Genomic DNA, 15,236 nt, shown 5'->3' with positions numbered 1-15,236 from the left:
AATGTAATTGTTTTGTTATTGATATGAGTGTTGTTGTCATATCTATCTATTTATACATACATATATATATTTATATATATATCTGTGTGAGTGTGTATATATATATATATATATATATATATATATATATATATATATATATATAGCAAAATACCCGATTGGCAGCTGAGAAGTAAAAAGAAAAGGAAACATTTTAATAATAACATAACATGATTGACAATGTAATTGTTTTGTCATTGTCATGAGTGTTATATATACACACACAGATACATATATAAACATATATATATATATAAACATATATATATACATCTATACACATATATATATATATACAGTTATATATATATATATCCAGTTATATATATATATATATATATCTATACTAATAAAAGGCAAAGCCCTCACTCACTCACTCACTCACTCACTCACTCATCACTAATTCTCCAACTTCCGTAGGTAGAAGGCTGAAATTTAGCAGGCTCATTCCTTACAGCTTACTTACAAAAGCTGGGCAGGTTTCATTTCAAATTCACTTAATGGTCATAACTGGAAGGTATTTTTCCATTAACTGTAGTGGAGTAGAGCTGCAAAGACGAGGGGCGAGTTTCGTGTGACATCATCACGCCTCCCACGTGAATCACGCGGAACTGACTGTCAACGCATCGTGTACGTAGAAAACCAGGAAGACCTACAAAAAGCGCTTAAGAAAACATGCATTATATAATTGAGAAGGCAGCAAAACAATAAGAAGTGAGCGAGTGACATATACTACCATATTCATGAGTGCTGCTACCTCGGAAAGAAAGCAAGGTGTAAACCTAAACTTTAAATTAAGTTCATAGACAGGCTACTGGCTGCGTTTCACATGCCCACAGGTAATGCGGGATACAAGTTTAATGAGAGGACGAGGATATAAACGAGTTTTGATCACTTTGTAACTAAGTTAAAATTGTAGGTGAAGGGGTGTGCTTATGCAAATTCAGAGACTGTGTTTGTGGGGATTGATAGTTAAGGCGGGTGGGGAGTCACGTCATCATCTCCCCTCCCATTTACCTCAAGTTAATACACACGCTGTCTCTATAGAGTTTCTCCACATTGAATCCTCCAGGCACTACTTACAAAAGGTCACATTGACAAGCGTGTTACGATATTTTTAAAATCTTTCCTTTTCTTAGCACAAGCACAGCTGAGAAGCTTCGATGCATGTGCTCCATAACGCTGAAAAATAATGCATTTAATCACACTTTGCATTACAAGCAAAGGGGAGCTTTTGTCAATGCATGATTTCCTGGTACACCGATTACATTGATCAGCACATCCCGATTCATTTTACCCTCGCACCACCTTAGTTTGAGAAGAAGTATGAAAAAATATGAGGTTAACACAGAAAGCCATCCTCCTTCCATTTTATAATTTTTCCGCCACTAGCCATGATTAAATGAACGGTAAAAAGTAAGAGCCGCGAGGTGACTTATTTAGGCAGGAATATATATGATAGCAACACTCATGACAATGTCAATCATGTTACGTTATTATTAAAATGTTTCCTTTTCTTTTCATTACTTTAACACACTACTTCTCCGCTCAAGTAGGCGCTGGTATTTTGCTATATATATATATATATATATGAATGACCTCCAAAGAGCGCTTGAAACTTTTGATATCATGAAGGCGTGTCTGCAAAACTGTGGTCTCCTGCCCAGCAAAAGTCGAGCAGCCAGCGCGCGTGCATGGCTGTGCCGGCCTTTGAGACGCTGACTGCGCTTCTGCCTTAAGTCAAAGTGAGCACTTTTAATTTTTCATCCCTCCCCTGCTTATAGCCCAGACAAGTGCAAAACGGGACCCCTTTTCTACACCACGCAAAATAATATTAAGGCTATTCACACTTTCTTTGCACGTGATAATGCATTATCAGGTCCTCAGCTCGGATTATGAACACGATACGAGTGGAGGACTGACCGCGCTATCATCACAGCCGATTAATGGCGAGGACGCCTCACCAGTCTACACAAGATCCACATGACTGTCGCCAAAAGGCGCATCATAACGCCAGCTTAACACATCTCTATACTATATAAAAGAAAAAGGCAACTTTCCTTTCTTTACACCTTTTTTTTTTTATCCCAAACCAAAGCCTTTCTCCCTTAACACGGCAGAGGACACAAAAATAATTTTCTTTAATTGCCGGTAAGGCACATTACCAGAGGCACAAATTTGAACGCTCACATAGAAAATGTAATTTCTATACCACAGCCGTGGTAGCGCCTTTCAAAAGGGATCTACTACCGAGATGATCCATATACATTTTAGCTGCTGTTAGTTACTTACCTGTTTTGTTACACAGTCTTTAAAATGTAGTTTCTTTAAATCACTCCAGTAGTGCTCAATGTACCTGTACTTTTAAACGTTAATGTTTTACTGTTTAATAACTTATAGACTATATTTCATTATTTTTCCCTTGCACCAGTGACCAAAGCTATACACACACATATAGACACATACAAACATACACACAAATATATGTGTATATATATATATATATATATATATACACACACACACCCCTATCTAGATTATATATATATATATATATATATATATATATACACACATACACACACACATACACACATACATACATACACACATACACACATACATACATACACACATACACACATATATATAATTTGTGTGTGTAGATATGTATATAGATATGTAGATATGAAGATATGTATGTGTATATATATATATATGTATATTATATATATATATATGTATGTATGTGTGTGTGTGTATATATATACTGTATATGACAGCAGCAATCCAAGCTGTGAGTAAACACTAAGAAGGAGGCGTGTCAGACGTCGTGGTACATTTTCTGATGCAGCTACCGAAAACAACTTTGTGACGCTGCCACCAAATACACAAAACAATTACTTTGACAATCATGTTACATTATTTTTAAAATGTTTCCTTTTCTTTTCATAACTTCTTTAACACATGACATCGCAAAGCGGGTATTTTGTATATATATATATATATATATATATAGATATATATATATATATAGAGATATATATAGATAGATATGACAGCAACACTCATATCAATGACAAAACAATTAAATTAACAATCATGTTACTTTATTTTTTAAAATTTTCCTTTTCTTTTTCATAACTTCTTTTAACACACTACTTCTCTGCAAAAGCTGGTATTCTGCTAGTATATATATATATATATATATATATATATATATATATATATATATATATATATATATATATATATATATATATATATATATATATATATATATATATATACACATACATACTGTATATACAACATATATATATACATACTATATATATATATATATTATATATACAAATCTACATATATATCACATATATATATATATATATAGGTGGGACTTCGATTAAAAAATTAATCCAATTAATTAGAGGCTGTGTAAGAATTAATCTTGATTAATGCGTATGTAATCCTGTAAATTTAAATGCATAAAATGTTTTTTTTTTTAATTTAAAAGTGTTTAGTGGGCTGACAGAATCAAATAATAGACATGGACATGAATATTGTAAACTGAAGCTGTTTTAGTTTCTGAAAAAAAACTTTTAAACTGCATTTGAATTCAAAACAGAAACAAAAATATCATCCCTGGTTAAAATTGGGCAGACTTAAAAATAAAGTGGTAGTTTAAGTACTTTAAGTAGATTTTCAGAATAGTATTGTCTTTAAATAATAATAACCAAAATTTCAACATAAAGTGCAGTTTTCTTCTTAAAAAATAAGTCAGAAACATAAAAGGTAATTTGACCAACTTAATCTTTAAACTCTGAGTAACATTAGCCAAAATTATTTTGTACATTAGGCTAAAACAGTGTGATCATTGAACATTTTGTAATTAGATGTATATATATATATTATATATTATATATATATATATTTATATTATATAATATAATATATTATATAATATATATATATAATATTGAATAATATATGTGTATTATATTAATATTTATAATATATATGTGTTTTTTGTGTATATAGTGTGTATATATATATATATATATATATTTGTATATATATATATATATGCTGGTATTATATATATATATATATTATATATATATATATATATATTGTATATATATTATATACTATCTTACTAATCATATATTCCTTTATATAGTATATCATATATATATATTGTCGTAGTGTTTATATATATGATATTGTGTGTGTGTTATATATATATATATATGTGTATTATAAGTATGTATTGTTTTGTAATATATTACCGGCAGTGTTTGTATTGGATTGCTGATGGGCGCCTTATATGGGCAGGCACTAAATTACAAGCAGTGGCAGCCTGTCTATGAACTTAATTTAATATAAACTTACGGTTCACGCCGTGCTTTGTTTCGCAGTAGCTGTACTTATGAATATGCTTTTGCTTCATAATGTTTTCTGCCTTCTCAATTGTGAAATGGCGTTTTGTGCTCATGCTGTTTGGAGTTCTTCCTTGTTCTCATTACTTACGTGGAGGCGTGATGATGTCACCGAAACTCCGCCCATCTCAACTCAACTCCATTACATTATATGGGAAAAATAGGTTCCAGTTATGACCCTTACGCGTAGAATTTGAAATGAAACCTGCCCAACTTTTGTAAGTAAGCTGTAAGGAATAAGCCTGCCAAATTTCAGCCTTCTACCTACGGGAAGTTGGAGAATTAGTGATGAGTGTGTGGTGAGTGAGTGAGTGAGTGAGTGAGGGCTTTGCCATTAGTATATATATATATATATATATATATATATATATATATATATATATACAGTGGTGTGAAAAACTATTTGCCCCTTCCTGATTTCTTATTCTTTTGCATGTTTGTCACAAAATGTTTCTGATCATCAACACATTTAACCATTAGTCAAATATAACACAAGTAAACACAAAATGCAGTTTTTAAATGATGGTTTTTATTATTTAGGGAGAAAAATCCAAGCCTACATGGCCCCTGTGTGAAAAGTAATTGCCTCCTGAACCTAATAACTGGTTGGGCCACCCTTAGCAGCAATAACTGCAATCAAGCGTTATGCGGTAACTTGCAATGAGTCTTTTACAGCACTCTGGAGGAATTTTGGCCCACTCATCTTTGCAGAATTGTTGTAATTCAGCTTTATTTGAGGTTTTCTAGCATGAACCGCCTTTTTAAGGTCATGCCATAGCATCTCAATTGGATTCAGGTCAGGACTTTGACTAGGCCACTCCAAAGTCTTCATTTTGTTTTTCTTCAGCCATTCAGAGGTGGATTTGCTGGTGTGTTTTGGGTCATTGTCCTGTTGCAGCACCTAAGATCGCTTCAGCTTGAGTTGACGAACAGATGGCCGGACATTCTCCTTCAGGATTTTTAGGTAGACAGTAGAAATCATGGTTCCATCTATCACAGCAAGCCTTCCAGGTCCTGAAGCAGCAAAACAACCCCAGACCATCACACTACCACCACCATATTTTACTGTTGGTATGATGTTCTTTTCTGAAATGCTGTGTTCCTTTTACGCCAGATGTAACGGGACATTTGCCTTCCAAAAAGTTCAACTTTTGTCTCATCAGTCCACAAGGTATTTCCCAAAAGTCTTGGCAATCATTGAGATGTTTCTTAGCAAAATTGAGACGAGCCCTAATGCTCTTTTGCTTAACAGTGGTTTGCTTCTTGGAAATCTGCCATGCAGGCCGTTTTTGCCCAGTCTCTTTCTTATGGTGGAGTCGTGAACACTGTGGTTCGCTGGAGTCCCAAAGCTTTAGAAATGGCTTTATAACCTTTACCAGACTGATAGATCTCAATTACTTCTGTTCTCATTTGTTCCTGAATTTCTTTGGATCTTGGCATGATGTCTAGCTTTTGGTCTACTTCTGTGTCAGGCAGCTCCTATTTAAGTGATTTCTTGATTGAAACGGTGTGGCAGTAATCAGGCCTGTGGCTAATGAAATTGAACTCAGGTGTGATACACCAAAGTTAGGTTTTTTTATCAAGGGGCAATTACTTTTCACACAGGGCCATGTAGGTTTGGATTTTTTCTCCCTAAATAATAAAACCATCATTTAAAAACTGCATTTTGTGTTTACTTGTGTTATATTTGACTAATGGTTAAATGTTTTTGATGATCAGAAACATTTTGTGTGACAAACATGCCAAAGAATAAGAAATCAGGAAGGGGGAAAATAATTTTTCACACCACTGTGTATATGTGTGTGTGTTTGTGTATGTATATATATATGTATGTATGTGTGTATACATATATATATGTATATATGTGTGTGTATATATATATATATATATATATATATATATATATATATATATATATATATATATATATATATATATATATATATATATATATATATTATTTATATTATTTATATTTATATATTATTTATATACATATACATATATATACATTGGAACCTCGGTTTGCGAGCATAATTCGTTTCGGAAACGTGAAGCTCTCGCAATCCAAAACACTCAGATATCAAAGTTTAATTTCCAGTAAGAAATAATGGAAACTCAGATGATTCGCTCCACAACCCAAAACTATTCATATAAAAATGATTAATACAAAATATAAAGTAAAATACATAATACAAATTAACCTGCACTTTACCTTTAAAAAGAATCATGGCTGGTGTGAATTTCTAAACTCATGTGGGATTCCACCCAACAGGACGACACGCGTGAAGAGTGTCCCAAAGCAATCACAGTCTCCCAGCGCTGTATAAGCGCATCCAAAAAGATTGCAGACATGCTATAAGCGCCTGTCGTAAATGGGTCATACAAGGAACATTATAAAGATCCCGCTGCAATAAATAACAGCGCTGTTGCTGTTTCATGCTGAATAAAGCTAGTGTTAAAGTACTGAGACTCAACTTCGTGTTTTGGGGAGCAAGATGGGGACTCGTGATTCACAGCCACACACACACAGTCACAATGCTGTAGTAAACAGAGAGACGCTACTGGGCGAGCGAAGATAAGAGAGAGAGAGAGAGAACTGCAAGAAGCGAGCAGAAGAGGAGAGAGAGAGAACCACCATCAGCTCAGTTGTGATCACATGACGATCAGCATATAAGTATATATATGTTATATTGCATAGACATATATATATATAAGTCATATATATATATATTTGCTATATTATATACTAAACCAAGTTACTATATAGGTTCCACTATATATATATATATATATATATATATATGTATATATGTATATATATGTATATATATATATATATATGTATATATATATATATATATGTATATATATATATATATATATATATATATATATATATATATATATATGTGTGTATATATATATATATATATATATATATATGTATATATATATATATATATATATATATATGTATATATATATATATATATATATATATATATATATATATGTATATATATATATATATATATATATATATATATATGTATATATATATATATATATATATATATGTATATATGTGTATATATATATATATATGTGTATATGTATATATATATATATATGTATATATATATATATATATATATGTATATATATGTGTATATATATATGTATGTATGTATGTATGTATGTATGTATGTATGTATGTATGTATGTATGTATGTATGTATGTATGTATGTATGTATGTATGTATGTATGTATATATATGTATGTATGTATATAGAAACCTTACTTTCTATCGACATCGAAGCTAATGCTGTAAGGCGAACCTGCCCTGTGGGTATTTCAGGCATAAGTTTCAATTCCGTTTAGGGCTGAAAATGTCCGCTCGACAGAAGCAGTGTACACAGGAATGCTCACTGCCAAATATACCAATGTGAACAGCTGCCCCATGCTCTCATTCAGATTTTTCTGATGAAGGAAGTCAAGGAGATCAGTGGGAGATTTTCCTGCAAAATCATCCATGGCATACATTACAGTCAGTTCTGTTTTTAGCCGAGACGGATCAAAAAGCGATCCGTGTCTCTTTTGTTAAAGTGGAGAAGGCTGCATGCGTGAAATTTTTCTTGTATTCCCGAAACTTCTGGGCCTCGAGGAGCGTGACAAACATCAGGTTTTCGTGGTTTTGAAATCTGGTCTGTGTCTGGCAAATAATATTGTGCAGAAGCCTGCCATGGAGTTGGCCGTAGTGCACGCGAAGATCTTTCACTCGGAGCGTTTGTGGTGCGTTCAGTGGCCTCGGAGAGGCGTGAAATTGCCGTACGCCTGCTAGAGGGCCCTACTGACACCAACTCAAAATCTGATTGGTTGAAGCAGGTTAATCGACATTTATTCTGTGTTAGAGTGCCTCCACAACAGATTGTGAAAGCCTCTCTGCCTGGCAACAAATGATGGCTGACATGTGATTGGTTAAATGCTTTAATACGAAACTCCTCCTCCCACGGCTATCGAGCTGAAGTCTATTCTCTCTTATATAAAAAGAATAAAATTCAGTACAATAAAAATAATATTGTGATTAGTCCCAGAGAGAGCTACAGTGGAAATTTAACTTGTGCTACAACAAAATAGTTTAAAGAGTAGTGCTAAACTTTAAACGTTTGAATGTAGTGTGATATGTATATTTTGGTGAAAAGGAAAAAAAATCTACTGCACATTTTAGTTAACTTCAAAGTTAAGCTAATATGGAGAAATTAAATCAATTTTGCTCATTTTAATTTTGGTGACAGGACTTGAAAATAAATTTATTCTAAAGAATAGTGCTGGGAGGTATACCGATTCATACCGAAAACCGTTTTTTATTTTTTTTAGGATATGGATTTTTCTTATACCGCAATACCGGTTTAAATAGCCTAAACAACGTTCGGAATGTGGCGCAGTGGGAAACTGTTTAAGTGGGGAGCATTTTCATTGCTACACCGCTAACCACGCATGCAACGGAGTACATACGTTAGTGGAGGTACTGAGTGGTGAAAATGGACAGAGAACATTCAGAAACTGAAGCTGTAGCAGACTATAAAGTTGAACATGTGGACACAGAAGAACTTTTGCCGACATAAGGAGCCGTGTCTGTTGTCTGGAGATACTTTGGTTTTTAAAGGTCGGATGTGGACCAAACAACTATTTACTGCAAATGTTGTCGCCAGAGGCAATTTGCTGCACCACCTTAGCTGCAAACATGCTTTGGTGTACCATGAATGTATGGAACTAAGATTGGCACCCTCCACGTCCTCAGGTAAAACTGAAAAAGCTAGAGGACACTCGAGTCAGACGTCACTTGTAGATGCATTTGCTAGAGGTACTGCCTGCGACAAAAAAAGCAAGCAGTGGATTCAGATAACCAACGCCATTACAATCCTTATAGCTAACATGTTAGTGGGCAGAGATTGTTAACATTAACAGAAAGTGTAGTTAGTTTACAAAAAGTATTTACTATTTATTCATTTTCTAAGACAAGTTCAGTGCAATGCAATTTTTTGACAAGCACCTCTGGATATTTTACTAAGTCTAAATGCCTCTTTGGATGGTTGAAAATATGTTGTCAAAATTTTAGTTTAAGTTGTTTGCAAAATTTGTTCAATAAAAAGGCTCTATTTTGACTGCATCTGTCATGCAATGTGATTCCTTCTCTTCATTAGTGTCACCCCCTTGAAAGTTATCACTTTATGGGGCCATGCAAACCTGTATTAATACTTCTGTGCACATTAAAATGTTTTTTTGTACAATGTACATTTATGACAGTGGAATAGGTTATTCTTGGCCAGTCTACTGCAGTAATTGCAGTGGAAAATGTGGTTAACATCCACTCATGCATGGGAGAAAAATACCATTGAATACCGTGAAACCGGTATTATTTTGAAAAATACCATGATATAGAATTTTGGTCATACCGCCCAGCACTACTAAAGAATAAACAGCATTTTGGTGGTCTCCTTTCTACTGTCTTATATTGGAAAATGCACTGTTTAAAGCCCATAATTTTAACCCACATTCAAAAGTACTGAAAGGATTAAACATTTGAATCTTGGTCATTGGCTAAAATAACCTCCTCAGTAGCCTGTAGAGGCAATTTAAAATAGTCAGTTGTCTGCCATACTGACACAGCACTATCAGTCATTGTACCACACAGTAGAAGTGAAGGCAGGCCCAAATCCTCAAGCATTGTAAATTTGTAGCCCCAGTCTTGGCTACAGCCATAAACCTTTCATAGTGACTTAAACATTGAAATTGGAAGCCTAAATAGCTAAAATAGTAGTGCCGCTCTGACAGAAGTGTATTTCGGTAGGTCCATGACCTCTGAGGATTAGGAGGGGTCAGTTTTTAAGTTTTTCTTTTTTCTGAAGAAACTTGGGGTACATTCTCTTATTCCTAGGGGATGTGTAGGTGCTATCAAACCAGTCACGGTTTATATTTTTTTCCAGCATGCCCTGGATCACTTTTCTGACTTACATTAATGTTTGTTTTTATTTTTCTTATTTTTGTATTTATTGTTATATTACACCATTCTTAATGTTTAGTTTAAATCACTTTTGTTTTCCATTTCTGACCAAATTTCCTTTTTTATTTTCTTCTTTCCCTTTCAGGCCAGTTGGGATGCCAAAAATGGAAAAAGTTTATCTTCATAATCCTAGTTCAGATGAAGCAATTATTTTAGTATCAATTTCTGCAACAACATCACATTTTCATGCATCTTTTTTTCAAAATAGAGTAAGTAATTCAAGTGTGTGTTTCTATATGTTTTTGGGTGCATATTATTTTTGTATTTGGGAACCATATAAGAATTTTAACCAGATCTGGTAGTAAAAATAGCATTGGGTGCTTTTTGACCACAAACATTGTGCCTGTGTGCCTTTTTGAAGTACAGTAACAAGGTAACTCCTATATGTACGGAATTTATTTTTTTCAACAGCATTATACTTTGGGGCAAGGTGGGCAATATATCTTAACTTTACAGTATAATAGGTGTACAGTGGTGTGAAAAACTATTTGCCCCCTTCCTGATTTCTTATTCTTTTGCATGTTTGTCACACAAAATGTTTCTGATCATCAAACACATTTAACCATTAGTCAAATATAACACAAGTAAACACAAAATGCAGTTTTTAAATGATCGTTTTTATTATTTAGGGAGAAAAAAAATCCAAACCTACATGGCCCTGTGTGAAAAAGTAATTGCCCCCTTGGTAAAAAATAACCTAACTGTGGTGTATCACACCTGAGTTCAATTTCCGTAGCCACCCCCAGTGCTGATTACTGCCACACCTGTTTCAATCAAGAAATCACTTAAATAGGAGCTGCCTGACACAGAGAAGTAGACCAAATGCACCTCAAAAGCTAGACATCATGCCAAGATCCAAAGAAATTCAGGAACAAATGAGAACAGAAGTAATTGAGATCTATCAGTCTGGTAAAGGTTATAAAGCCATTTCTGAAGCTTTGGGACTCCAGCGAACCACAGAGAGAGCCATTATCCACAAATGGCAAAAACATGGAACAGTGGTGAACCTTCCCAGGAGTGGCCGGCCGACCAAAATTACCCCAAGAGCGCAGAGACGACTCATCCGAGAGCTCACAAAAGACCCCAGGACAACGTCTAAAGAACTGCAGGCCTCACTTGCCTCAATTAAGGTCAGTGTTCACGACTCCACCATAAGAAGGAGACTGGGCAAAAAAGGCCTGCATGGCAGATTTCCAAGACGCAAACCACTGTTCAGCAAAAAGAACATTAGGGCTCATCTCAATTTTGCTAAGCAACATCTCAATGATTGCCAAGACTTTTGGGAAAATACCTTGTGGACTGATGAGACAAAAGTTGAACTTTTTGGAAGGCAAATGTCCCGCTACATCTGGCGAAAAGGAACACAGCATTTCAGAAAAGAACATCATACCAACAGTAAAATATGGTGGTGGTAGTGTGATGGTCTGGGGTTGTTTTGCTGCTTCAGGACCTGGAAGGTTTGCTGTGATAGATGGAACCATGAATTCTACTGTCTACCAAAAAATCCTGAAGGAGAATGTCCGGCCATCTGTTCGTCAACTCAAGCTGAAGCTGTGACTCAAAAAACACCAGCAAATCCACCTCTGAATGGCTGAAGAAAAACAAAATGAAGACTTTGGCGTGGCCTAGTCAAAGTCCTGACCTGAATCCAATTGAGATGCTATGGCATGACCTTAAAAAGGCGGTTCATGCTAGAAAACCCTCAAATAAAGCTGAATTAGAACAATTCTGCAAAGATGAGTGGGCCAAAATTCCTCCAGAGTGCTGTAAAAGACTCATTGCAAGTTACCGCAAACGCTTGATTGCAGTTATTGCTGCCAAGGGTGGCCCAACCAGTTATTAGGTTCAGGAGGCAATTACTTTTTCACACAGGGCCATGTAGGCTTGGATTTTTTTTTCTCCCTAAATAATAAAAACCATCATTTAAAAACTGCATTTTGTGTTTACTTGTGTTATATTTGACTAATGGTTAAATGTGTTTGATGATCAGAAACATTTTGTGTGACAAACATGCAAAAGAATAAGAAATCAGGAAGGGGGCAAATAGTTTTTCACACCACTGTATATGCATTTCGACTGATTGGCTCTACTTTTGAAATAAAAATAGCTTGATGGGAATAGAAATATAAACAAATGTATATTTTTCAAAGTGCTTATGACTTTGTTTACCACAGGTGTCAAAATATTTGTAAATTAGTTTGAGTACTGAGTATATTTTATGGTGGATTATTGCATACTGTAGTTAGTTAGATACCTACTAATGAACTATTGGCAAATGAAAGTTCCATGAAAAAGTATTTGCTATTTTCCTGATTGCCTGTATTATTCTATGTAGAAAATGTACGCAATATTTTTTCAGCTCTTCAATGAAGAAGTTAAACTTTATTTTCTTATGCTATTTGTTAAATGATTATCCAACACTGAAAATTAGCAGTATGTGATACAGTAATTGTTCCCTTACACTCTAACTGGATGTACCTGTAATTTAAATTGATACAGCTATACATTTAATAATAATAGTAGTACATTTTAGTGATTCAATATCTGTCTTTCTCACATCACTTTGGGAAAAGTTTAACAGCTTTAAGTCAGAAACATTGTTTTTCAAGTATTAACTGCTTATTTATATTTCTCCCAGGGTGTATTCCCTTAGGTTTAGGTTTAGATTTGGCTGAATTCATGGTTTCTTCGTTTATGACAAGTGGGTACAAGTCCAAATACAGCAAATCCTCCCCATACTGTTAAACTGCTATGCTCCCATTTGACTGTTGATAGGATGCATTAAACTTTGAAATACTGTTACATAATTGGACCCATCCAAAAAGACTCCAATTACAATCTGATAATGTCCATAGAGACATTTATGTAGTTCTTGGTTTGCAGTGGTTTCTTTCGATTGTTATCCAATGAGGCTAATTGTTCTTGCCCAATGTATTTCTTTGTTTTTTTAGAAACTTCTTTTGATTACCTGAATGATTCTTCAAAGGCTGTTATAAACTGTGGGGGGTTGGGGGGGAACTAAAAACATTTTTAAAGAGGCACATTAAAATAAAAATGAACCATTTTAACCTGCCCAGCGATCTGTCCTGATCTTAGTTTGATTGAAAACCTTAGCAAAGCGTTGAAGCCAGCTGTTAGTTCAAGCTTAGAATGATTGCAAGACTTTACCAATTAGAAATAAAGAGTAGTAGAAGCTATGAGCAGTATGTTAAGAGGGTTTTAGCAAATTTTAGGGAAGATGTTGTTAATACTGTCCAGGTGGTATTTAATATGTTATTCCTGGATAACAGCTACATGCTATTTGAACTGATGTCATCTGTTGCATTATATTGTTGGTTAGCCCTTTTAAAATATGACAATAGTTGACAATTATTACTGAAAATACTGTACATGATTTACAGTGCCTAAAATGTAAGGATGGCAGTAATGTTAGCCACACTTGTTGGTAGCACACTTTGCTACCAGTACAAATTCCTCCAATATGGTACCCAATTGGGGGTTGTGAACATCTGTGTACCCACTTTAGTGCCCTTCCTTTTGGGGTAAGTAGCTTTCTTTTTTTTTTTTTTGGCCTTACCTTTAACTCTTTAGGAAGAGTCAACATAAGGGGTGCTTGTTAGATTAAGTCGCCTATTGAATGTATTTAGGTGTATCCATTAGATGGCAGCAAAGGTTGCAAGATGAATCAACTTGCACACTAGAGACCTTTTCAAATACTTGAAGTTGCTGTCATCAGAAAAACACTTTGTAGAAAATATTTTTTGCATTTATTGATAACTTGAAATCTGCACTATTAGATGAAGATTGAGTTGTCTGAAGAAAGTAACCGTGGTAGTGCTCCTGAAAACAAACATTATCAGTGCAACACCTATTGCAGTGTGACTTAGCAGTGCATTGCTTTTAAAGAAGATACACTTCAATTGCCTTGTCTGCAGTGTTCACTCTTCTAGCATTCCTAAACCCAGACTGTTGCCAAGTGTGCTAAAGTACTACAAAAGGGAGTTTTTATTTTATAAAGGCTGAACAAAGAGTGTAAAGTATAATTATGTTGAACAGAAAGCAAGCCCTTCTGCATCTCTTGGCCTTTCTACACGTTGCACCTCTTTCCATGAGGTGTGGTGATTGTACGCACTTGCCCAGCGTAGAATATTTCACCACCCCACACACACTCTCTGATCTTCCCACCCCTTTTTGTTAACACCCAGCCACTTACCAGTCAAGAATACTTTCTTAAAGGTCTCCTCCAAAGTCCACATGTAACAGGCCAGTAGTATCAGGAATCATTTTAAGATTCAGCCTAGGGCTATTTCCATTGTTACTCTACAAACTTGTTTTGTTGCACAAAATGCCTTCTGAATGTACTAGGGTTATCTTTCTAAAGCATCCTCTAGAAGCACCAGGTACACCTGCACCAACAGATCTAATTAAATGTTCTGGTGTCCTGATAACTAGGAAGTGGTTCCATAATGTGCAGTCAGGGTCTAAATATACATTTTCTTGGCTTCCTTTATCACCTGTTGACCAGATGGACTTCTGCCTTGCTACATAGGAGACTTTTGCCCTACGTCTTCCTTGTATAGTTCTCTCTTTCCACAGTACAACCAATTTGTTGTCCTAACACATCCGCAAACCTCCCATGGCCATGCTTGCAAAAGACTGAACACTGAGTCACTTTCTGATTTGTCAG

General features: G+C 34.7%; 1 protein-coding gene across 1 annotated transcript in view; it reads left to right on the top strand.

The window, feature by feature from the left end:
- Positions 1 to 15,236, top strand: part of tmem131 (transmembrane protein 131) — a 199,055-nt gene that overhangs the window by 83,903 nt on the left and 99,916 nt on the right. Inside the window, exon 5 of the mRNA XM_039744684.1 lies at positions 10,635 to 10,758. Coding sequence (XP_039600618.1) covers positions 10,635 to 10,758 — 124 coding nt within the window. The remainder of the gene's footprint in view (positions 1 to 10,634; positions 10,759 to 15,236) is intronic.

This window comes from Polypterus senegalus, chromosome 2 (assembly GCF_016835505.1).
Source record: "Polypterus senegalus isolate Bchr_013 chromosome 2, ASM1683550v1, whole genome shotgun sequence".
NCBI classification, from domain to species: domain Eukaryota; kingdom Metazoa; phylum Chordata; class Cladistia; order Polypteriformes; family Polypteridae; genus Polypterus; species Polypterus senegalus.
Note: the sequence above shows the minus strand (reverse complement) of the source record. Positions and strands in the feature narration are given on the sequence as shown.